The sequence below is a fragment of the Oryx dammah genome, unplaced genomic scaffold (assembly GCF_014754425.2).
Source record: "Oryx dammah isolate SB20612 unplaced genomic scaffold, SCBI_Odam_1.1 HiC_scaffold_29, whole genome shotgun sequence".
In the NCBI taxonomy this organism is placed as follows: Eukaryota; Metazoa; Chordata; class Mammalia; order Artiodactyla; family Bovidae; genus Oryx; species Oryx dammah.
This window is the reverse complement of record NW_024070213.1, coordinates 61,740,403-61,765,658: the sequence shown is the minus strand read 5'-3', so window position 1 is coordinate 61,765,658 and position 25,256 is coordinate 61,740,403. Positions and strand designations below refer to the sequence as shown.

At 46.2% G+C, this 25,256-nt stretch overlaps 1 protein-coding gene across 2 annotated transcripts in view; it reads right to left on the bottom strand.

The window, feature by feature from the left end:
• Window positions 1–171: 171 nt before the first annotated feature.
• Window positions 172–25,256, bottom strand: part of KIF5A (kinesin family member 5A) — a 29,442-nt gene continuing 4,357 nt past the window's right edge. The window contains exons 2-30 of one of the 2 annotated variants that reach the window (XM_040233067.1): window positions 17,789–17,876; window positions 17,622–17,695; window positions 17,110–17,214; window positions 16,806–16,854; window positions 16,313–16,368; window positions 16,002–16,089; window positions 15,587–15,711; window positions 14,998–15,102; window positions 14,375–14,523; window positions 14,122–14,270; window positions 13,673–13,848; window positions 12,621–12,689; window positions 12,040–12,246; window positions 11,595–11,741; window positions 10,810–10,998; window positions 10,332–10,449; window positions 9,892–9,956; window positions 9,682–9,791; window positions 9,202–9,303; window positions 8,644–8,704; window positions 8,325–8,396; window positions 8,059–8,163; window positions 7,497–7,517; window positions 5,230–5,446; window positions 4,862–5,015; window positions 4,467–4,549; window positions 4,022–4,049; window positions 3,473–3,587; window positions 172–2,463 (exon numbers count right to left, since the gene is read on the bottom strand). In XM_040233067.1, the coding sequence (XP_040089001.1) occupies window positions 3,509–3,587; window positions 4,022–4,049; window positions 4,467–4,549; window positions 4,862–5,015; window positions 5,230–5,446; window positions 7,497–7,517; window positions 8,059–8,163; window positions 8,325–8,396; window positions 8,644–8,704; window positions 9,202–9,303; window positions 9,682–9,791; window positions 9,892–9,956; window positions 10,332–10,449; window positions 10,810–10,998; window positions 11,595–11,741; window positions 12,040–12,246; window positions 12,621–12,689; window positions 13,673–13,848; window positions 14,122–14,270; window positions 14,375–14,523; window positions 14,998–15,102; window positions 15,587–15,711; window positions 16,002–16,089; window positions 16,313–16,368; window positions 16,806–16,854; window positions 17,110–17,214; window positions 17,622–17,695; window positions 17,789–17,876 (2,991 nt within the window). In that variant the 3' untranslated portion in view covers window positions 172–2,463; window positions 3,473–3,508. The remainder of the gene's footprint in view (window positions 2,464–3,472; window positions 3,588–4,021; window positions 4,050–4,466; window positions 4,550–4,861; window positions 5,016–5,229; window positions 5,447–7,496; window positions 7,518–8,058; window positions 8,164–8,324; window positions 8,397–8,643; window positions 8,705–9,201; window positions 9,304–9,681; window positions 9,792–9,891; window positions 9,957–10,331; window positions 10,450–10,809; window positions 10,999–11,594; window positions 11,742–12,039; window positions 12,247–12,620; window positions 12,690–13,672; window positions 13,849–14,121; window positions 14,271–14,374; window positions 14,524–14,997; window positions 15,103–15,586; window positions 15,712–16,001; window positions 16,090–16,312; window positions 16,369–16,805; window positions 16,855–17,109; window positions 17,215–17,621; window positions 17,696–17,788; window positions 17,877–25,256) is intronic. The other variant, XM_040233068.1, reaches the window with a different exon arrangement.

Sequence of the window (25,256 nt, the reverse complement as noted above, 5' to 3'; positions counted from 1 at the left end):
TGACATGAAAAGATCTCTAGGATATATTGTCAATGGGGGCGGAGGGGAAACCTGCATGTAACTATATGGAAAATCACCTGGAAGACTGTCATAATGTCCCACACTGTCATAATGCCATTACCTGCAGGGAAGGGAGGGAGACTGGGGAGGGATAAAGATTTGCAACACCAGAGCGTCATCACTGAATTTATTTTATTTTAAAGATATCTATGTACATCAAGTAAATACACACAGGGGTTGGTGCGGTTTGGTTTGTCATCCACGCTGGCATGCAACATTTTGGCAGAAGTGAGTGAGCAGGCCAGGTGCCCCAAGTGGAGACCCTGGCTCTCTGAAAGGAAGGTGGTGAGGGGGTGAGGGGAGGGGAAGGAGGAGGACGGTCGAGTGAAGCTTCTGGTGAAGGCTTTCCTTATTTACGTAAGTGAATTCTATTTCCTTACATCTTGCTCAAGAGAAGGCTGCTCCCTCTGTCACCTCTCTCCTCATCTGCCCGATACATTCACATTTTCTTCTGTGTTTGAAGAGAATCATTTGGTGGCAAGAGTATGTAAAACCCACTGGAGTCTTGGGGGCCCTGCGGGCTGATATGAGCACAAGTCTCCAGGTACACAGGAGTCTTCCTTCCTCTTCACCAGGGTCTGGAGACGGCGTGGCTCACTGACCCCACTCTTTCCCTCTTTGCTTGGGGCAGGGGAGCCAGATTACATCCCTTTCCTCTGAGCAGTGGTTTTCAAACTACTCTACAGGAACCCTCAGGGTCTCTTAGGACCATTCAAGGGGTCCTCAACTAATGAACCATTTTCCATCAAACAGTAAAAATGCAAAATGCCCAGCTCTGCCTCACTTCTAGTTACTTTTTATATCACGGTTCTATTATAAGATTGGTTCTGAAAAACATTTGAATATCACCGCCTTGGATTTATTCCATACCCCTCTGGTATATTTTTTCCCTGCATTTCTCTTTAGTTGCCGAAAGGCCCAACAGGTAAAGGGAGAAGGGACGTCTTCCCTTGACGGAGTCATGGGCCACGACAGCCTGTATTTACCAGCTGGCACTCACACTGAGCTTTCTTTCCTGGTTAAGAAACTAGGTGATGGGTGGTCTGCTACCCTGTTCTTCCATCCCAGATAAGACAGGCTATCTGGACTCTTTCTTGATTTGGACCGGCTTGTGACCTCCACTCTGCATCCCTGCAGTTACCTGGAAAGCCCCCTTAGCACCATGTGGTAGGAAAGGATATGAAAACAAAACCATAGTCCTGTCAATTACATGGGAGCAGGAGAGCCCCCCCACCTATATTCTGGGTCCAGCCCTTGGGCTCCTCCACCTCTGGAAAAGCTGCCCTGCCCCTTTCTTTAAAGTGCACTTAATGCCTGATAAGGACATTATAGAAGGAATTCTTGGAAAAAAAATTTTAATGTATATCATCAGGGAAAAGTCAAGCTCCAGTCTGAAAGGAAGGCATTTCGAGATTGCTATTTTGCCAATGAACTGGAAGCCCCCACACCAAACGGTGGAGATGTGGAAGAACATCCAGCCCAGTATGGGACAGAGGAATCCAGCTCATCACTGTGGCAAAAAACACTTAGGAATTTTCCAGCCTGTTTACCCCCAAAGCCAAAGAAGCAATCCTACTGCTTCTGCTTGGCTAGAACTATTCCTGTGGACAGGTGAGCAACCATCGGATAGACTGTTGGGAATAGGTTGGCCTCCTTAACTTTGCAAAATCACTTTAAGCAGCTTTGGCTTCTAGTCAGGAGCTCTGGGGTAGAGAATATCAAAAGGAGTTTCAGGGAGAAAGGGAAGTGGTCCCTTGAGCAGTCCATGTTCTTGGTTTTCCAAGGGAAATAGGAAGGAGGAGGCAAAAGGCAGACTTCAAGGGGCAGAGGTGCATACCCAGAACCCCTCGGTTCAGGTGAGGGATGTCTGAAGAAAATTCTCGTATAATTTAAGCAGTCCTTCGATTTTATCCTCCTCTGTGCTAAAAGTGGAAGAGGAGGGAGGAAAAGGCCCTTTCTGTATCTTATGATGCTAAGACATTCTTCTGCTTAAGGCTTTGTGTGCATGCGTGTGTGTGTGTGTGTGTGTGTGTGAAGGATCACAGCCCTCTAGCTCCCATTTTCCTTTTTTAATCATCTCCATGACTAACACCACTCTGTGAGAAACGCATATATGAGAGAGAGAAGAAACACTGACCCCACCCCCCTATGGCCCCAAATGAGGAGGGTACACTATGCTTAGAAATTGCTAAATACACCATTAGATACTAGAGAGTAAGACATAGAGGAGAGACATAGCAGCAGCTTTTGATAATATAGATACAGAGTACAAAGAGATACAGAGTAAGAGAAGACATCAAACATAGTACAGTCTAACAACAAGGGCTGTTGGGGAGGGAGTTAGTATCAGAGACCACAGGTTTGCAGCATGCTGAGAGAAGAGGCCTCAGTCCCTCTTAGAAACTGGGAAAGAAAGAGAAAGAAATTGTGAGGAACCACCTTGCAGCCTGGCTACTGAACTGGAACAGGGTGGCATCTAGGCCAGCTTGGGTTTCCAAGCTGTTTGTTTGATACCAACGACCAGATGCCACCCTCCCAAGCCCCTGCTCCTCCACCCCCAGGCCTTCCCTAACTCTTCCTCCCCCATTCCTACTGCTTGCTTCTCATGCCTTTCTGCTTGTGTGTCTGCCTTTCCTGTTATTCTGGAAAACCCCTGGAAAGGGCTCAGCTTGGATGCAGCCCAATAGTAGGCCATGATCTCTTGTTTCTTACTCTCCAAGGATCCCATCGCTCGGTTCTGAGCCCTAAAGCAGCCCTGGTGAGAAACCTGGCGACACAGGAGAACCAGGAAGGTGCCTGCGCTGCTGGGAGAGCACAGGGGACAGAGGTGGGGAAGGCTTGAAGGTAGGCATATACAGTTTTCCACCTCCACTGGCAAGATGGGAGGAGAGTGGATACAGCTGCTAGAGGAATAAAACATAGGCTTCCTGGTGTATTTCCTACAGCTTAATGGTGATATATACAGATAGGAAGAGTGTAGGACACAGAGCTCTCCTAATTGTTGCTGTTTAGTCGCCCAGTCGTGTCTGACTCTTTGTGACCCCATGGACTGCAGCCTGCCAGGCCTCCCTGTCCCTAAGATCTCCTAGTATCTACCATTAATAGATTCGGTGACCCTTGGTGCTGTAGATGGACAGTGCCTTTGCCCACTTCTTCTGACATGTTGCAGTGACCCCTAGTGGCAGAAAGGCAGTACTGTGGCTACCACTATCACCAGGCACAAGGCAGGAGGGAGGGGCCCGTGTCCAGGGGACAGCGGGCAGTTCCAATGTAGCCCCTAGGAGGGGATAGCAGGAGTTGAGGGACAACTATTTAGTAAAAGTTCCGAAATGATTAAAAAAGCAGGAGAAACGAAGCTGAGGCAAGGAAGGAAGCAACCTGAGACTGTTCAGAGGAAGCGGCCTGAAACTACCTGAAAGTGCAGGTCTGCGGCAGCCCCTGTAGGAGATTAGCTGGCTGCCGTCTCTTGGTGGAGAGGGAACAGCTTGGCCTGGTCCTCAGCCTCGTAGCCGCAAGGCAGGTCACTCCTGGAAGAAGAGACTCAACACAATCACAGTGTTGTCAGCTCCTGTATAAATGACAGCATTCCTGTCACTTTGCTCTCTCAGCATGCCTGTGAGATAACCAAGGACAGCAACACTGGGCAAATCAAGGCCAGAGAGATGGAGCTGATCTGCCCAAGGTCACAAAGTTCCCCAACATAGGAGAGAAACCCAGGTCATCAGACGTCCATGGCAGTTTTCCCCCCGCCCCCACAGCTGCAGTGGCGAGGAGCCATAGGGCGGACTGGAGGAGGGGACAGTACTCTACAGAGAGGCAGGGGAATGACTGGATCTCCTGGACAACACGGTGATGGTGAGAGTGGCTCTCATTTCCTCCTCCTCTCCCCAAAGGCTCTGGGGAACCCCTAAATTGGGCACAAGGGAAAGGTAACCATTTCTTCTGTTCTCACCCGGCGTACCTATTGTCATTGATATCTGTGGCATTTCCTGTAGAGATCACCATGGAGAACACAGGATTGGAAGAAGGGAAAAAAAGAGATGTGTTACCAACAATCTCCTCAAACCCTCTCTCATCCTAACTCCTTGAAGAGAAAGGTCAGAGTCTTGGGAACATAGCTGCCACCTTGGTCTGTGGCGCTCTGTCTTCACCCACTCTGAGCTGCATCATTATTTGGTTTGACAAAAAGTCTCCCTGAGCCCTCAAAGAGGAGAGGAGAATGGAAGGGAAGGGGCAAGGGAGGGAAGGGAATGGTGGGGACAGGCATGTGACCCCACTTCTAAGAGCCCAAGACCCTGAAGGGAGGCACACTGTTTGAGCTGTAGGCACAGGGTCACTTATTCTTCTGATACTTTCCAGTTTGCCCTGGGGATCCCAAAGGCTGGTTACCCATTTTGTTCACTCACCATTGTCCATGTTGGCCTTCTGGTAGGAAGTCAAGGGCCCGCCAGAAGACGGGGCCCCACTGCTGGTACAGGGGTTTGCAAAGCTGGATGGAGAAGAGGAGAGAGATGCAACATCTAATACCCACCTTCCACTATTCCAAGGACCGCTGATCCACACTCACCCTCAGGAATGGAGCCATCCACCCTGCCCCCAAGACCAGAAGACGACAAACATGGCCGAAGATCAGGAGGGGAGATGCCCACCTTCTAATCAAAGGTCTGAAGTTGAGAAAGGGTTAGAAATGAAGCTACTTAGGAAAAGAATTGAATCCCACCCAATAATTAACCCAATCTTATGTCTTATAAGGTGCAGAGAGCCTTGGGTTGGGGCTCCGCCTATGCCCACAGTCACTCACTACATATCTGAGGTGGAACTAGGTGCGGCCTGCAGGTACAAGTTCTGGTAGTTCTGGAAGAGGCTGTTGGTGTAACTGATGCACTCGGGGCTCCGGGTGCCATAGGGGTTGGTGGGTGAAGATGCCGGGTAGTGGCCAGGCCGGACGGGTTTGGCTGCAGCAAAGAAAGGAAGATGACCGTGAAGAGACCACCTGTCCTCTGCAGTCACTCTGGGTCCCTGAGCTATAGTTGAACTGAGTTGCTTATAAGATAGTAATTTACTTTCTACTTTTTGGGGCTGGAGTGGTGGGGTGAGGCTGGGGTGGGGTTGCTTAACATCAAGGAATTTGCTAGGATCCCCTGGAGTGTGATCCCACTGCCCACTCACCAATCTGGGCAGAATGGCCCCGCTTGCCGGAGCTCTTGTACCGCACAGCCTCCTTGATGCGGTCCACTTCCTGCTGGTACCGGCGCTTGTCCTTCATGGCGCCCTCCTTGGCCTCCTTCAGTGCACCCTCCAGGGCCTTAACTCTCTCAGCCGTAGCCCTAAGTCGTTTTTCCAGTTTAGGAAGCTCACAACGCAGATCTGCATTGTCACGTACCAGCTGTGAGGTGAGCCCCAGGTCAGAGGCCGGGAGAAAAGCAGCCAAGGACGAGGTGCCAGAGTTGGGGGTGCGGGCAGGAGAGAGAATACAGAAAAGTGCTGTCAGGGAGGCGAACGCCGCGGTGTCGCCTCCAAAGGCCTCATCCCTTTACCTAACTACTGCGCTGGAAAGTGCTTTCCTTCTTCCTTCAGCAAACAGGGGCCAGGCATTAAAAAGTTACATCGTTTTCTGAGCAGCAAAACATGTCAACTCCTCTGTAGACCAGAATTCTTTCTTTTAAGTCACTTTTTTAAAAAAATTCAACCAAGGAATGATGCATGCTACAGATTAATCTTTAGTTTTTAGCCTAGAACTCTTGTGACAGTGCCCTGTTCTTATCTCTTCCTGGCCCAAAACACCACCAAATCCCCAGTATCTCACAGCTGGTGCCAGACCAACAGCCCCAGGGCAACCATGGGGACAAGGCACCCCCCCTTACCCAGAGATGGCTATGTGGGCATGCACAGGGCAAGGCAGCAAGAGCACAGTAGCAGTTTGGAGGGTGGATATGGGGCTGAGCACAGGTTTGGTGCAGTGCAGAGCAGGAGCAGAAGCTGGAATAAGCCCCCCACACATCCACACGGCTGCCCCATAGGAAGGAAAGAAAATGTTTGAGGTCTCGCAAACATTTGTGCTCATTACCTTCATGTTCGAGGATTTCCTGGGCCGGCCCTCTCCCCATTATAATTAAGCAACCACCTTACAGCCAGGAAGAGACTTCCTGATCTTTTTACAATGTCTCACACAATGACTGGGGGTCTACAGATTGCATAAGGAGCCGGCCTTGGAAGATACCAGGTATATCGATGTAGCAGGGGGACGCTGGGAGAATTGTCCCTTTCATTTTGGACAACTTACAGATCACAATGTTTTTGCTGTGACAATAACTCAGTTCAATTTGTCACAGGCTGCAGCCCTGGCTATTTAAGGTCTTGTTTAACTGAGATGTTTCTACATCTCTAGTGTTTTCCTTTCTAGTCTTGTGTCCCCTGAGGGATGAAATTAGGAGGAGTCCTAGCCTATAGGTGAGTAGTTTCTGATCTTTGAGACTTAGAACAGAGGCATGGGGGTGGGGGGTGGAGAGGGAAGAAGAAAACAGCCTGTGATGTCCTGAAATGTGCCATAGTGCAGATGAACTGGGAGGACATTATGCTAAGTCAAATGAACCAGATACAGAAGGACAAATTCCAGATTACTCCACTTAGATTCTACTGAGATTCTTAAAGCAGTCAAAATTAAAGAGGCAGAAAGTAAAATGGGGGTTGCCAGGGGTTAGAGTGGGGAATGAGGTTATTATTTAATAGGGATGGAGTTGCAGTTCTACAAGATGAAAAGACTTAAGGAGCGGGATGGTAGGGATGGTTGCACAACATTACGAATGGATTTAATACCACTGAATGGTACACTGCGAATGATTAAAGGTGGTAAATTTTATGTTATGTGTATTTTACCACAATAAAAAGTTGCGGGGGGGTGGGGTGGGGAGGGAAGCAATGTAACATGCACTTGGAGAGAGAAGGAAAATGAACACAAAAAGAATGGCAAAACTGATTACAAATGTTTCCATCTTTTAACTTTTGTATAATGTTGTCACACTGTTGGATAATAAGCACAGGGAAAAGATGGTAGTAAGGCCTTCTGCAGGTCCAAATAAAATAAACCCTGTGTACATCAACAACTCTAGGATTTTTTTTTTCATTATTAAAAAAATAAGAAGGTGTCCTGGGTATTGACTGTATATGCTGGGTATGGCACTGGGAAGAAGAAAAGCTGAAGCTCTAGTTTAATGAGAATATGAGCGTAAAAAGCATTTTTAGGTGGATTTGAAAGGACAGGAATGAAGAATAGGTTAGGGTTTATTCTCAGAATTGTTTAAAGAGCCAGCTGACAGTGTTGCACCGGTCTTCAAGGCTCAGCTGTATGGCACTAGGGAGGGTTACCTGCTCTGTGGGCACCAAACATTTCCTGTCCTGACTCCTTTGGACTGCCCCACCACCTCCCCACCCCATACCTTTGAAACCCAGTCTTCCACCTAAGGAACCGCAGCAGCAAGGAGGGGGACAGAGAGGCAGCAACTTAATACACAGGAGTTTTCACTGGCCCCGACCAGGGGCTGCCTGGGCCATTTGGGACAACATCGTGTCATTTGTCTGCGTGCCTGCCCCAGGCCTAGGCAGATGGAGTCCTCGCCACGAGAGAAAGCCCAGCTCCCCTGGCTGCCTCTGACTCAGTGTTCTCCACTCCGGCCACGGTCTGCCCAGCATCTCTCACGCAGTCCCAGGCCCACGCCTCTGAAACTTCTATTGGTTTCCACCTCACCCTCCAACAACATAGGCCTGGGAATTCCACTTGAGCAGAGGCAGGTTGGGAGCTTTGGGAAAGGGAAAACAGGCATAGAACCGAGAACAGGGTAAACGTGGAACCAAATACAGCATAAAGAAGGGGTCAGTAGGAAAGGGAGGAGGGAAAGGGAAGGAACACATGCAATAAGATTTTTCTAAATCCAAGGGCCTCTGAGGATGTAGGGATCCCAGGCCTCAGGAGTTCTCTTCAACCCTTGCCCTCGCTCTTACCTGTTTGTGAACCTTTGTAAGCTGTTCCAGGTTGTTCTCAAGAAAGGAAATCTTCTGCTTTTGGGAGTGAATCCCCCCACTGTCCTCGGGCTCCATTTCTGCACTCTGAGGAGAGACAGGGCGGGGGAAAGATACCGCCATCCTGAGGCCAGTCAGGCCCCACTCAGACCAGGCCCGGAAGCCCCACTGAAGGCCGCAGGGGCTTGAGAAACCTGAGGACAGGAGGGGGATATGGCGGCTGGAAAGACCCCCGAGGCAGCACTCACTTTCTTGACTCGAGTCGTGACGTCTTGAACAAACAGTTTGCGAAGGTTGTGGAGGGTCTGGAGTTCCCGGGCCTGCAAAGAATGATGAAAAATTTGAGGCCACCAAATATGAGGTCACCATTCCTCCTCCAAAACTACTGGATCCTTCAGTCTCTCCAGACAAGTGAGTCACTCATCTTTTTACAAAAAGGTGTGTCCTGATCATACCACAGGCTTACTTCACAGAAAGCTGAGAGAAATAGGGTGCAGAAGAAATCATGGGGAGGGTTGGACACAAGCCACCCCTCTGTTGGCTTGGCACAGAAAGGAAGTCACTCACAACTGTCTCCTCCAGGCCCTTAAGGTCCTGCTTGGACTGCTCATGTCGCTCGTACAGAAATCTGGAGGAAGACAGAAAAAGCACTCAGGGCCACCCTGCTCCTCTGTCCCTCCTCCATTCCTTGATCTATATTTTATTATTACTTACTAAACTAGTTATTCATGTTCACAGTGCATAAATGAGGAAAGTAAGATGAGTTCCATAAAAAGCCCATGATTCTACCACTTACAGATCAAACCATAGTGAACATTCTGGTGTCCATCTTTCCAGACTCTTCCATGCATGTGGCTCTCACATAAATGTTACGAGATTATACCACTCCTACTGTTGATAACTGCTTTTTACACTTCATGGAACATCACCCACATCTTTCCATGTCAGCTAATACTGAACAGAAGTCTCCTTTATTTTCCCCCTCGCCATCAAGTTGTTCTTTTGAGGACCTGGCTTCCTGTGGTCACCGTATTCCCATCTAGATCATGTCCTATCCCTGTGGTATGTGTGAGTAGCCGTCTGAGCCCATGTAGTCTCAGGTCTGCAGGCGGACCCATCACTCACGTCAGCTCCTGGAGTTTGGTGCTTTTCTCATGTTCTTCATTCTTTAGCTTCTCGTAGTCAGCCTGGAGCTTCTCCAGCTCTAACTGGAGTTTCTGATTCAGGCTGCGGAGAGCAAGGAAGTATTGGGGAGAACAAGGAGATGTCAGCGAGGGACAAAGGGGAGACTTACCCCTCCAACACTTTCCTTCTTGTACACATAAGTCCTTGTAGGGTTGACGCATCTACCTCGGGGTATATTAGAGGCAGACTCAGGCTACTGCTTCCATGGCAGAATAAGGGGCCCTGAGCTATCAAATCAGAGAAGCCTGGAGCACAGGGACTAGTCCTCACTCCTTGTACCTCCTGGAGCTGGACTGCAAAGTCGTGTCTTTGCTGGGGCATGACCCATAGAAGTTAAAGAACTGGATCCTGGTGCAAGAGGGAGTGTGTGCGTGGACCCAGCAAGGCAAGGGGACCAGGTGGAGACTGGGGAACTCTTACTCTTTGAGCTCATCGATCGTCTTCTGCTTCTCATTGATCTCATCCCGGAGCCGGGCCAGCTGCCGGTGATGGGCCTCCCGGTGGCTCTCCATCTGCACCTCCAGGGCCTTCTGCAACACAGGCCCACCCAAGTTCAATGCCAGACTGCCAGCCACCAGCTTAGTGAGGGCCCTGCCAGGCCCCAGTCTCCCCAGCACTTTCCCCACTTGCCTTCACATCTTCCGTGTCCTGTGTGTCTGGTTCCTTGTCCTTCAGGGCCACCTCATGCACAGTTTCTGTGGGAGAGGGAGGAAGCAGTTTATATCACACCTACCACTTCCAGACAGAACTTCACATTGTGACCAGAGCGCCAGGCAGTGCAGGGCACATTTACCCTTAGAATGGGCCCCCAGGGATGTTCTTCTGGGTGAGGATTGTCCAATTTCATATAGCAGGGACAGAGGATGATAGAGAGTTTATGGTTCATGTAAAACGAGCTACATGCCAAAGCATGCTAAGCAGCATGTGAGCTGGACCCCAGGATTTCAGTCTAATGCTTTGGTGAGTGTGCTGACAGGCAGCTTCCTGTGATGTTTGTCGCTTTGCCTCCCAACACCCTCTCTGATCTCAGGTCCCAGGACGGGTGGGTTGGAGGTTTAAGCAGGCTTCACCTTGGGCCTGGAGCTTGGCCAGCTCATCACTCAGGGAGTCATAGGACTCTTCCAGGTGCCGCTTCTTGAGTTCCACGCTCTGCATGTATTCCGTCAGAGAGCGGATCTTGGCCTCATGCTGATGGGGTGAGGGTTGGTGACGAAGAAGATGGATAGAGTCAAGGGCCCAACTCCAGGCAGCACAGACCTCCACAAGCTCCAGCTCTCCCCCATCCCTGCTACACCTTCCACCAGGATGCAGCATTGAGGGCCATTCCTCTGGAGACCCTTGCTTTAGACTCTCTTGGTTCAGAGGGCAGTATCCCCCTGCACCTTCAAGCAGGAGAGCCTGGACCCTCTCCTGCTTCCCCTAGCTCTTCTGTCCTTGACTTCAGTTGACCCTAGGCCCTTGACAGAAACATGGGTGCTAGGAGTCATCCCACAACCACAGAGTTGCCTCTCCCACGGCACCCAGAGGCTCTCTACCTCTGGCACTCACCTGGGAGATGAGGAGTTGGCAGGATGAGAGCTCCCGCCCAGTCACTTCCATCTTGCGGTGGCATTCGACCTGAAGGTTCTCCAGCTGCCGGCACCGCTTGACCACAGACTTGACTTCAGATTTGATTTTGCTGATGTAGAGTCGGGCCACCGTGAACTCCTCCTCAATGGCCCCGCTGATCTCCACTGGCTGTGGGGTGAACATGGGAGGGAGGAGGTGCCTCTTTGCTCCTGGGAAGCCCCTTATCCATTTCCTTCCACTCGGCCTAGCCCCGCACACACCCACAGGCACAGGGACTCCAGTGGGACAGGTATGTTCCAAACAACTTTTAGCAGCTTTGTACCACCTGGCTTTTCACAATGAATCCCCCCCTCTGCATCCAAAGATCTGTTCTGACAGCCACCTCCTTCCCTTCTATAGAGAAACAGAATATTCTGTAGTCAGACTGATCCACTTGATCACACAGATGGGGCATCGTCACTGCCACAGATCTGTCTATATCATTCCTAATTTTGTGCCCCCATCTCCAAATCCTGCTAAAAGCACATCTCCACTGCTTCCTTATCCAGCAATGTAAATTTCACCAGGTATGTAGATCTAAAATGTGTATTTCAGTTGATGCAAACCTCTGCGTGTTTTCCTGTGTCTAGTTTGCAGGTGTGCTTCCTGGATCTTGTCCTTCTCCTCTCAGTATCTCTGAGGACATGAGTGTCTCACCTACACCTCCCACCAGTGCCCAGAACAAGAAAGATCTGAACAAGGCCGCCACGTCTTTCTCCACTCACCAGCTTAATCTCCCCGTTGCCCACGATGACACTGAACTCACTCAGGTCCTTCATCAGCCCGTTCAGTACCTCAGCAATCCGTTTTCGTTGGTGTCCACTGACCTCCTGCAGCCGCTGCAACTCAGACTCCAGGGACAGCATGGTGGCCTGGGGACAGTCCTTCAGGTCATGCCAGCACCATCTTCCTGCTTCCCTCCCCCACCTAGCCAGAGGCCTCTCCCTTCATGCATGACCCTGATGGTTGCTACGAAGAGAACACAAGCCCTGCAGAAGGTTCTGGAAGAGAGAATGCTCAGGAGGGTAACGTGATGGACTGCGAGAGGGGCCTACCACGAACTGAAGGACAGCACAAAGGTACAAACACGATACCACCCTCTAGGAAGCAGAGCTCCCTCTGGACGCAGAAGGTGTTCTGAGGTCAGGGTGCTCCTGGCCGGCCACTCACCACCTTCTGAGACAGCTCATCCACCAGAAGCTGGTTCTGCTGGCTCTTCTCCTCGACCTCCTGGGACTTCTGGTCGTAGTTCATGGCCAGCTCCTCCAGAGCCTGCAGCACTTCCTTCACCTCATCCTTTGCAGCGTCATTCTCTGACTGTAGGTGGCTCAGCTCCCGCTGGACCTTCTCATTGTCTCCTCGAGTGGACACCAGCAGCTGCAAGGGAGGGGTGGGTCATGGGCAGGAGTCTTCTGCTAGTGACCAGCTCGCCGGCTCCTTGGCCTGGGGAAGTTGAGCCCCCCTCACCCAGGTATAGCTCTAGGAGAGAGGCAAGGGTCCAAGCAAGAGTCAAGAGGAATGGGGCTTTCAGCTTCATAGAAATAGGGTACCACAATGAAAGAGCACCCAGACTCCAGCTTCTGTGCTTTAAGCAAAAGCCCAATTAAGCCCCCAGATTTCTGTTGTCTCGGGGAGGTGACTAACCCCTAAGCAGAATGCCCCTTCTTCCATCTTTCCAGAAAAGGTCTTTTTCCTGCCTTTCAGGGATGGACACAGAGCCCTCTCCTCTGTCTTGCCCTCCTTCCCATTACCTCTTCCTGGTCCAGCATCTGCTGCTTGAGCTTCTCTATGAGTTGGCTCTGCTGGTTGATCTCATCATCCTGTCGGAGGCAAGGGGATAAGATGGGATGAAGGGAAGCTTCTCATTCCAGTTTAGACTTGGGAGCTTGGGGCAGATATGGATCTTGATAAAAATTCAGATAGTTTAGGCTTTGAGTTCAAAACATCCTAGGCCTTCCCTGGTAGTCCAGTGGCTATGACTGTGCTCCCAATGCAGGGAGCCTGGGTTCAATCCCTGGTCAGGGAACTAGATCCCGCATGCAACAACTAAGAGCTCCCATGCTGCAACTCAAGATCCCTCATACCGCAATGAAGATCAGAGATCCTGACTGCTGCAACTAAGACCCAGCACAGTCAAATAAATAAATATTTTAAAAAGAAAAAAAGGAACTCTATATCCTAAAAAGAAAGAAGTCTTTTCCTCAGCTTCTCTCCTTGATTCCTGCCCTCACTTTTTAATTCCTTTCTTTCTGGAAGTTAGTATAACCTTGACAGTATACAGCAAAAGCCTTCAAATGTTCACATCCTTTAACTGAGAAATCCCACTCCAGCACTCCATTCTAATTGAAGCAAAGTCTTATATGGACAAGAGACAAAGATAGTCACTTCAAAGTTATTTATATAGCAAAAATAACCAACTAACAAAACACAAAACCCTAGAAGGCCTGTAAATAAATAAATGGTTAAATGCATTCTGATAAATGGACTGTAAGGCAGCCATTAAAAATACTTCGGTGAAGAACTGTTAACAAAGTAGGAAACTGCTCATTATATAATGCGGAATGAAAAAATCAGATGTGAAGTTACACATACAGTATAATCTCAATTGTGTGGCTTTATTTCTGAATGGTGGGAGGGGGAATGATTGAAATTTTCTTCAATATGTTTTTATTTATCTTTCACATTTCAATAACAAACATTCATCTCTTTTAAAATCAGAAAAAAAGTCAGGATAAGCTACTTTTTTGAGCCCTCACTTACCATCCCACCAGGCTCACCCCTGTGCCCTGACTGATGTCCTCACCTTGTCATCCAGTTGCTTGTAGAGGCGGCGGATCTCCTCCTCGTACTTCTGCCGCTCCTCGGGCGCAATGCGCACTACAATGGACGAGTTGTCATTCACAGGTGTCTCCTCACAGAGCTCGGCTCCCAGGGCAGCATCCTCCCCGGCCAGGCGCTCTGTCTCAGGCACGTTCTCTCCTGGCGAAGTGGCAGAACAAGGTAAGGGATAGGGGCAGGAACAGCTGCACCCGCGTGCCCTTCCTCCCTCACTGCCCATCGCAGAGACCTCCTGGCTTCCATGTCTCTTGCCCAGTGGACCGTCCACCTTTCTGGGGGTGGGGAATAAAGGAAGTCAGCGCCCTCTCGCTTTCCCTCATGACTGCTCTACCGCATCCCTCCAGAAGCACAGTCCTCCTTGGAGGTCCTAGGAGCACTCTCTGGCTCCCTGCACCCCCAGGACCCCTCACTAACCATTGCGCCACCGGCTCAGCTCTGCCTCCAGCTTCGCAATCGTCTCCTTCTGAGCCTTTGTCTTCTCCTTCTCCTTCTCATATTTCTTTTTCCACTGCTCAGCAGTCAACTCCAGGTTCACGGAGGCAGTGTTCTTAATGGTCTTTGCCCTGGAGAGGGGAACGAAGAGATGAGACCTCCATTAAGGCTCATAAGACCCTGAGCAGAGAGCACAGCAGGGGCTGGGGCAGGGAGTAGGGGACCCGCCACTGACCGCTGCCCGAACATCAGGGTGGACTTGGTCTCCGCATCATTGTAGCTGGACGGTGAGCAGCAGATGAACATCGTTGTTCGGCAGTTTCCTCCCAAGGAGTCCTGGAGAATCCGTGTCATTTTACTGTCACGATATGGAACGTAGCTTTTCTGGAGGAAAAGAGAGGACTCGAATCAGAAAAATTCAGCAGGGGAATCAGAAAAGATGGTAAGGGAGTTTCCTGATGGCATAGTGGTTAGGATTCCAGGGTTTCACTGCCATGGTCTGGGTTCAGTCTCTGGTTGGGGAACTGAGATCCTGCAAGCTGCATGGCACAGCCAAAAAAAAGAAAGAAAGGATGGGACTTCCCTGGTGGTCATCCAGTGGTGAAGATTCTGTGCTCTCAATGTAGGGGGCCTGGGTTCAATCCCTGATTGGAGAACTAGATCCCACATGCCACAACTAAAGATCCCAAATGCTGCCACTAAGACCCAGTGCAGCCAAATAAATAAAATACTTAAAAATATATATTTTAAAAAAGCAAGAAAGAACTAGGGGTGGAGCAACCCATGAATTGGGCATGATGAGGTGAGCCCATTAGGAGAAGGCAGAAGATGGGGTGAGGACCCCTAAGGAGCACTCACCGTGCCCTCAGCCAGCGCTGAGATCACGTTCCCCAGGGCCGACAGGGACTTGTTGATATTCTTGGCCTCATCCAGCACGGCTCCCTCAGCTCCAGTCTTGCTGACCTACCAAGGCACAAAGGGTGAGTGTGTCATGAGTGGTTGCAGAGCGAATGGGCTCCTCCCTCCTCTTCTCCATGTAAGTTGGCTTAGTCCAAGGAGAGGAGGATAGGAAAGAAGATGGAGAAGGCCCTCCTCTTGTCCCCTAAATGTTCTGGCTACAGACTCTCCCCTACACACACAATATTATACAATATTCCATTTACGTGAAATGTCCAGAAAGTCAAATCCAGAGTCAGAAAGTAGGTTAGCAGTTACCAGGGGATGGGGGACGGGAGACCAGGGCATGATTGTTAACAGGTGATGAAAAGGTTCTGGCATCAGGGGTAATGATGCACAACCTTGCAAACATGCTGGGCTGTATACTTTAAGATGGTGAGCTTCACGATATGTGAATTCTAGCTCAATGAGAGTTATTTTGATTTTTTAAAAGGCCACCCCCCCTCAAGGCTTCCTTCCCTGCCCCCTTCACCCTGGCAGGAACCCCCACCTTCTCGCTTCCTGCCAGGTCCACTAGATACAGCTTCCCACTCAGCTTCTGCTCAGTCTCCATATTCTCCTGCTTGATGTTGATGAGGAAGATGCTATGGCTTCGAGAGCTGTGTTCATTCATGTCTGTAAGAGGCAGGACGAGACAGTCCTTATACCAAACTCTGTGGAATGAAGCCCTCAGTCCCCAGCTTCCACGGACCACCGCCTCCACCCGCTGAGAGAGGGGGTGTCCGCCAGGACTAGCCTAGCCCCTACGTATCCCTGGTAGCAAGGGTGCAGGGTCTCACAGACAAGCATCTCTCCTCCGGAGGAGGACACAGCCTCCCCCTGCTCACTTTCAAGTCCCTCAGCCCCCATGGGCACAGAGGAGAGGCAGACGCCAGACTCAAGAGCCCCTGATCTCCCCCACTCACTGGTGACAGCCACGTGACGATTTGATTTCCCTTCATCAATCACATCTAAAATCTCCTCCGGACTGGACACAAAGCGCTCAGTACAACCCTGCAGGGGGCAAATGGACAGTGACCCCATACACTTTGGTCTACAGATTAAATTACCTGCACAGTGACCAAATGACCCTCAAGGCAGTGCCTTTGCCCAGGCCCCAGACTCCTCCCCAGTTCAGGCTGTCCACCCTCCGGCTCCTGGGCCGTGATCTCCCCTCCTCCTGTGCCCGTGCTCTCAATACCCTGGCCCCACCCGCTTGCTCCAGCCCCGCTCTCACCTTGACAAATGGCACCCGGTTCTTGTCCTCATGCACAGACAGATTTGTCTTGGTCACTGAATCGAGACAATTCAGGGTGAGCAAGGCCAGCACTTCCACCCCACTACCTACCCAACCCCTTTACCCTGCAGTCTGCTCAGATGGATGATTCTTCTGTGTTCAAAATGGAAGAAGACTCCCCTGTGAAGCCTAAACTCCCTGCTCACTCTGAAGGCTGTTCGTCCTCCTGCAGGATTCCAGCCCCAGGGCTCCAGCTAGGCTGAGGTTGTTTGTATGTGGGCCTGGGCATCTATGCTCATCTTCTGACCCTTTCGGTTTTTGGAAATTCTTGGTGAGTGAAGGTAAGGGCCATGAGTACAAGTGTGTGTCCTCGTATGCCTGCTGCATCTCTCACTAAACAGCAACTAAGCCCAAGAGGCCAAGAACACTGTGATCATTCTCTTCCTTGCCTTCCTCACCCCCTACCCACCCACTGGGATTACACAGCACTCACCATCCAGAAGGTCACGGATTTTGTCCAGGTAAATCTCAAAGTAAGAAACCTGGGTTAGGAAGAAAGGAGAAGTATAAAGTGATGGGGGCCTATCTTAAATCTGAATTCAGGTATCACAGGCTAATGTGATCCACTCAAATAGTGGTGGTGGGAGGGAAAGGGCAGAAGAGACTATTTTGGCAGAGAAGAACTTAGGTAACCATGGGGGAGAATAAGTTGGGGAGCCCAGGAACTCAGTGGGTTCATGCTAGATCCTCCCCTCCCAGTCCCATAAGAGGATGCCCAGTGGTCATGCCCTGATCACCTTGATATGGAACTCAAGATTCTCATCCATGGAGTAGATGTGGTTGAAGATGTCTCGGGCAATTCGAGGAATGATTCCCATCAGCTGGGGGTCATGCAGCTTTCCCTGGGGAGTAAGGGTAAGGGTATTTCAAATGAGGCTGGGGCTCAGGAGGAATCAGACAGTTCAGAGAGAGGCAGACGAACACAGAGGTAACAGCTGCTAAGAAGACCATCCTGACTTAGGGGATGGTCACTACCTTTAGTGGAAGAAGAGGGAACTGAGCAGCCCTTTGAACTGTCATTGCTGCTGCTTTTCCAGGTAAAAGAAGAACACTGGCGTAGTGGAAAGGAGGGTGAACAGCAGCAAGCTGAAGGGAGTCCATGAAACTTCCACAATAACACTGCCCTTCCAGTGCTACACAATAACGCTGTACCAGGCAGCCCTCATTCCTAGATTTTCCCCCACTGAGACTCCTGGGCCTCCCATTAACACTCCCAACTCCTCTCTCCCATAAAAGTTAGAACCCTCACCTCCATAGTATGTGTCTTCCCTGAGGATGTCTGTCCATACGCAAAAATGGTGCCATTGTAGCCAGCTAGGACATCTGGAAAAGATGGCAGAGAAAGACCACTGCTAGAGAGAAGTAGGGTAGGGAATGGGAGCTTGAAAAAGTACACTCTCAAAATACACTCATTACCTTTGACAATCTGCATGGCACAGGCATGATATACTTGCTCCTGAGTCGTGTTTGGGGGAAATACACGGTCAAAGACATATGGCTTCCCCTGGAGTGGAAATAAAAGACGGCAGACATCAGTAGGGAGGTGTGGGGAAGAAGAAACACCTGAAAAGGCACCTGTTCCTCAACCTTCTGTACTCATGGACAATTATGGGGATGAAGGAAACCAAAGAGAAGCAAAGCTTAGTACTGACACCAGGAGTTGTACCTGTGGGCCAGAATGTCACTGAGGAGTATCATATGGCGATGCTACATGAGAGGATCCCAGCCTTGGTGTGACAAACTCACCATCCCAGATCCCCTGCCTGGGATCAAATGAGAAAAGACAAAAGGACTAGAGGCTGTAGAGAGTGAAAAACAATATACTGACATTAAAAATCTACCACTAAGTTAAAAAAAAATCTTCCTCAATAGATCCATATGTTCTGATATGAAAAGATGTTAAAGATGTATTATGACTGGAAGATGCAAAGTTAGGGACAGATGTATAGTGTGTTGCCTACTGTGTAAATGAAATATACAAATGCTGAACTACTGAGCTGTTATGGAAATATTAACACAAGCTCTCTCTTTGTGAAAAAACATATGAAATAAAAAATACAGTTCTTCCTTTAGGGAAACAGCTTTAAGTAGAGAGAAACTGTGAAGCAAATTCAGGTAATGTTATATATCATGTGTGCTGATAAGAATGCTAAAGATACAAAATATTTACAACCCAGGAACCCAAAGAGAATAGATTTGCTATCTGATCATATTAAAGGGAAGATCTCTGGTACAATTCAAAGAGACTCTACTTGCTTTGCATGGTAAGTGACAACTTTTCAGTCATATTTTCCCATTATTTGGTATAAAGAAACTATGACATAGTTGTCAAATTATTTTGCTACAGAGTCCATCTTTATTCAACTGATAGGTTAACCTCCAAGTCTATAGACACCAGAGTTTGGGAGACATATTTTAACTAAGACAAATCATAAGCATTGGAGAAGGCTGGAGATGTGGGTCTGGGCATATCTACAATATTGCACTGACATAGATAAACATTTTTTCCAAAAGGAGTTGTACAAAAAATAACAATGATTAGAAAGAGAAACTGGGAGGGAGAGGTGGCTTTCATTTTACATTTTATCCTGGAAGGTTTACATTTTTAAACCAGGTGCAAGTATTATGTTTTTTTATTTTTTAATGCCAAAGAGAGTGAGAAAATAGTGTATTTTTTGTTTTTCTTTTTAATTCTTTCCAAAAAGGATATTTATACTAATAAGTATTGTCTTTAATATTTAAAAGATTTTCAAAATCTGATTTATGATAAAAGTCAACCAGGAATATTTATCTGGTCTCTCTGTGGTGAGAGATTCTGAAGTCCCAAAAACAGAATCCACAAAGAGGAAAAAAGTTGTGCAAGTGCTCTCTGCAATGAAAAGATACTGTAAACTGTATACTTCTGTAAACTGATAGGGCCTTTCTGGAGGACAATTCTATTAAATATTCAAATATCCATACTGGCCATACTCTGTCCCACAGATTTCTTTCTTTTTTTTATTATTATTTTTTTACTTTACAATATTGTATTGGTTTTGCCACACATCAACATGAATCCGTCACGGGTGTACACGTGTTCCCAATCCTGAACCCCCCTCCCACCTCCCCCCCCCACACCATCTCTCCGGGTCATCCCAGTGCACCAGCCCCAAGCATCCTGTACCCTGCATCGAACCTAGACTGGCAATTCGTCTCTTATATGATATTATACGTTTCAATGCCATTCTCCCAAATCATTCCACCCTTTCCCTCTCCCACAGAGTCCAAAAGACTTTTCTATACATCTGTGTCTCTTTTGCTGTCTCGCATACAGTGTTATCATTACCATCTTTCTAAATTCCATATATATGCGTTAGCATACTGTATTGATGTTTTTCTTTCTGGCTTACTTCACTCTGTATAATGGGCTCCAGTTTCATCCACCTCATTAGAACTAATTCAAATGTATTCTTTTTAATAGCTGAGTAATACTCCACTGTGTATTTGTACCACAGCTTTCTTATCCATTCATCTGCTGATGGACATCTAGGTTGCTTCCATGTCCTGCCTATTATAAACAGTGCTGTGATGAACACTGGGGTACATGTGTCTCTTTCAATTATGGTTTCCTCGGTGTGTATGCCCAGCAGTGGGATTGCTGGGTCATAAGGCAGTTCTATTTCCAGTTTTTTAAGGAATCTCCACACTGTTCTCCATAGTAGCTGTACTAGTTTGCATTCCCACCAACAGTGTAAGAGGCTTCCCTTTTCTCCACACCCTCTCCAGCATTTATTGCTTGTAGACTTTTGGATCACAGCCATTCTGACTGGTGTGAAATGGTACCTCATTTGTCCCACAGATTTCAATGCTAAGAATTCATATCGCAACTTGCTTTAAGCACTTAATGATGTGTATAGATGGATGTTCACTGCAGCCATTTGTATTAAAGAAAAAGAAGAAACAATTCAAACATCCATCAAGAAGATATTGGTTATACCTCCATAATCTACTCCTATTACAATGAGCAAGTTTGGTTTACATTGTCCAGGATCAAATACTTGAAAACATGCCCAAGATCAAATACATGAAAAAATAAAAACAATTTGTATAACATGATTATATATTTTTAAAAAGCATAGGGATAGAATAGTCTTAGAAAAAGATATGGAAGACTGTATATAGATCTGTTAAAGGTGATTATCACTGGAAAGCAGAATGATAGGAACTTATGCTTATGACATTTTTTCTGTGACATGTAAATATTTTACAATGACATATTGCTTTGAAATTAAAGAAAATAGTATAGGTGAGTTACAGAAAAATGTGTAATAACATGATAAGGTACACACAAAATTATTTTAAGGAAAAGGTGGTTTTTAAAATAGTGTGCATCCTGGAGAAGGAAACGGCTACCCACTCCAGTATTCTGGCCTGGAAAATCCCATGGACTATCCATGGGATCACAAAGAGTCGGACATGACTGAGCGACTTTCACTTCACATTAAAATGCAATGATTTATCTCATACTCTGAGTTGATCTTTTACTCATGATTTGTGTAACATCATACATTGATTATTTAGAAAATACATCCTGTGGATCTTCCAACGTTGGCACACTTCAGCATAAAAGTTCGTTAACATCACCTCTGATCTTATCACAAAAGCCTTGAAGTGTGGGAAGCTATTTAGCTCATGGTGGCAGACACAGGTTCCTAAAATTTGGAAGTTCCAATCTTATCATTAGCAATGTTATGTTATCAGTTGTTTTCCTTAATGTGAGACACTCACTTTATTTTTGAGAAAACGTCTGCCAAATAGCCAAATCTGAATAAAAATAAATAAATAAAATAAAATAAAACAAAATAGTGTGCAGTGTAAAACACACACACAAAAGTATATGATGGATTATTCCATTTCAGTAAAAATGTATGGTATTATATACGTATACAAGGTAGGTATATATGTATACCTTGCATAGAGAAACATGTTAACAGTGGTTATCCTTGGACAGTGGGACTTTAGGAGTTTTTTGTTATTGTTGTTCTTTTTGATTTAGATTTGAAAGTATTCTAAAATGAAAATATATAATTTTTAAAAAGGAAAATTTAAAAAAAAATAAAAAGGAAAATTTTAAATTTTAAAAACAAAGAGATTAATACTCTTACTATATAAAGAACTCTCATAAACTAGTAACAACAAAAAAAATTAACAGAAAAAAACTAACAAAAAAAAAACCAGAAAAATATGGACAAGAGTTAGGTACTAACAACAGAAGAAACACAAATGTTCAATAAACATAACGATGTTTAACATTTTTGAAGAAAAAACAGTAACATCATTTTCCACCTATCAAACTAGAAAACAAAAACTTAATTGTAATACCCAACATAGATGAGGGTTCGAGAAGGTATAATTTCCGTGAAAGGAGCACCTTCATTCTTTTCTGGCAGGACAGTATAGCCATACTTTTACGGGGCAATTCAGAAATGTATAACCAAAAGCCTTGAATTGTAAATATCCATAGACCCAGATATTATTGTACTCCTAAGAATTTGTACTATGGAACTATCTGTACCAAATAGTTGGCTACAAGAATGTTTATTATCAACACTGCTTATAGTAATGAGGATTTGAAAACAACAGAAAGAAGTTACATTTAGGGGGCTGGTTAATACAAGGAATTGATTATACTATGGCATGTACATATGTTTTATTCTTTGCTACTATTTAAAAGGATGACATAATAGAACACCAATAAATCTCAAAAATGAGTTGAAAGAACTCAAAGAGCACATACTGTATTATTCTTTTTATATAAAGTTCAAGAGTAAACAACACTTATTTGTAGTGATGGAACTCAAAGTAGTGGTTGCCTTGGGGTGATACTCACAGGAAGGGGGCAAAAGGGAGCTTTCAAAGGGCAATCAAAATGCTCTAGATATCAACCTGGGTAGTGGTCACACAGGTGTCCAAATACATTATAAAATTCATACAGCTGTTTGCATAAGATTTGTGCAGTCACTGTAGTAAATTACACCTAAGTGCTATCATAAAGTAGAACATCACAAGATGATGTGATAATGGCCCTTAAAACATGAATTATGCACAAACTCATTAATAAGAAAAAATGAATATTAGACTATGTTAGCATTTTAACCTATCAAAGTGGCCAAAATAAAATAGTTTGATGATGGGACTTAATTGTTAGCCCTGTCAATTAAGATGCCTTCTCTAGGGGAATTCCCTGGTGGTCCAAAGGTTAGGACTCAATGCTTCTACTGCAGGGGAAATGGGTTCAATCCCAGGTAAGGGAACTAAGATCCCACATGCCGCAGTGGCCTGGCCAAGAATAGTCTGATGATGCATTGCACTGCCTGGGCCCTTAAATATATTAATACATATGGTCATTCAATTGTTTGTAATAGCAAATGATTAGAACAAACCAAAATATCCATATCTATCAGAACCTGGCTAAATAAATTATGGCATATCTCTACAACAAATCATACAGTAGTTAAAAAGAATGAGATAGATACTTATGTGCTGATGTAGAAGGATCTCTAAGACTCCTCGTTAAGTAAAAAAAAAGCAAGGTACGGAACAGTATGTATAGTATGCTATCATTTGTATAAAAAAAAAGTACATGCATGTATTAAATACATATGCATTTGCTTGTAAATGCATGGCATTCTTCTAGAAGAATCTACAGGAAACTGGCTATACGGCTGCCTTCTGAAAGGGGAACTGGGTGGCTAGGAAAGAGGAGTAGGAAGGAGACTTAATTTTCACTGTGTATCTTTTTTATATCATTTGAATTTTGTTACATGTGCATGTAAGACATTCAAAAATTAACTTAAAATTTTTTAAATAAATAAAATTATGTAAAATATTTAATGATGGTGAAAATCATGCTATTTTGTTGGTGAAAAATAGGTTACAAAACAACAGAGCTAATGATATACTTTTATTAAAATCATTGTATGTATATTTGTAGGAAAAAAAACTACTGGAAACAAATACATCAAATTGTTAACAGTATTTGGGGGGGCGGATTTTTAGTGAGTTTTAATTTCTTCTTTGTGCTTTTCTTTGTTTTCAACTTTGTCAACAACCCTAGGTTGGGAAGATTCCTAGAGAAGGGATACGCTACCCACTCCAGTATTCTTGGGCTTCCCTAGTGGCTCAGTTGGTAAAGAACCCAGTGTGGGAGACCTGGGTTCAATCCCTGGGTTGGGACAATCTCCTGAAGGAGGGCATGGTAACCCACTCCAGTATTCTTGCCTGGAGAATCCCCATGAACAGAGGAGCCTGGCAGGCTACAGTCCACAGGGTTGCAAAGAGTCAGACACCACTGAGCGACTAAGGACAGCACAGTGCTGTAACCGGATTATGTTTACTACTATTAAAGAAAAATCTACCTTGATTCTTTTTTTAAGGTTGACTGAGTTTATGAATTATTCATAGGACTTTTATAAATTTTTCACCATTTTAAAACCATTTTTATCTATATAGTTTATCATTATACTTTATTACAAAGAAAATTCTTATTACATAGAATAAAATCATACAGTGTTTCAATAAACAGATTTAAAGTGGCCTTAATGCTTTTCTTTCTCAGTGGTAATATATTTTTTAAAATTTTGTTTTATTTTATTCTTTAACTGAACCTTGATTCTTGAATTGTAATCTAACTCAATATTTCTCCCATTCAGCCGCCAAGAAACAGAAACAAAAAAAACATGTCCATCTCAGCCAGTGACTTTCACCTCTCCTCCATCAGTGATGTCTATCTGTGCTTACTGAAGCCAGGCATGCAGCCAAAGGGGATTAAATATAACTCCCAAGCCAACCTTACTCTTTCCTTCTTCCCTTCTGGGAACCTTGGGATCAATGCTCTAACACTCCCAGCTGCAGGATTCCAGGGGCTTCCCTGGTGGCTCAGATGGTAAAGAATCTGCCCACAATGCAAGAGACCTGGGTTCAATCCCTGGGTTGGGAAGATCCCCTGAAGAAGGTAAATGGCTACCCACTCCAGTATTCTTGCCTGGAGAATTCCATGGACAGAGGAGCTTGGTGGTCTACAGTCCATGGGATCAGAAAGAGTCAGACACGACGGAGTGACTAACACTTTCACTACAGAGGGTGCTGTGGGCGCTTTAAAAGGGAGGGCGCTCTCCAAGTGCTGAAGGCAATTACTGCCTGAGGAACTCATTTTCCTGAGCCTAGGCAGGGAGAGATCAGAGAGAGGATGGGTGGCATTCTTGGAACCACGAGGATAAAAAATATCCAAGAGCTAAAAGTGGATGCACTTAGTAATCTCGTGAGCAGAGAAAGCCATGTTTACAATTCTAGGGTTTCTGGGAAGGTCTGCTACCATCTTCCTACACTTGGTTGGGTCCTTAAGTTTCAAACGTAGTTCATTTCTTCTTCCTAAGACTTTTATATCTGTTAAAGTATGAACGTCCTTTAACTTTCTATTTATTACAGGATGAATTTGTTCTGTCAGATCTTTTTAAAAAATAACTAGACCAGCGGTTACCCACTTTTTTTGCTTCTAGACTACTCACTTGGGAAACGTCACCATTATTTACATGTCTCATGACACACAATTATTCTGAGTCAGACTGTAGTATGTTGCGGGGGATTTCTTATCAGAATCTGGGGAAGCATATGTACAATTAACAAAAGCCATTTCTGATGCCCCCTCCCAGGACTCTGGCCAGGCCACTCCACAGCCTGGACCACCATGTAAACCAAGAGTTTCCTGAAGACAGAGGTTCCCCTCTCAATCCCCAACATCAAGCACAGTCCCTGACCGACAGGAGGCTCTTCATTAATATATCTGTTGAAGAAACACAGATATTGATGGAAGAAGAGAGCAAGAAGATCCTAGGGACCTGAATCT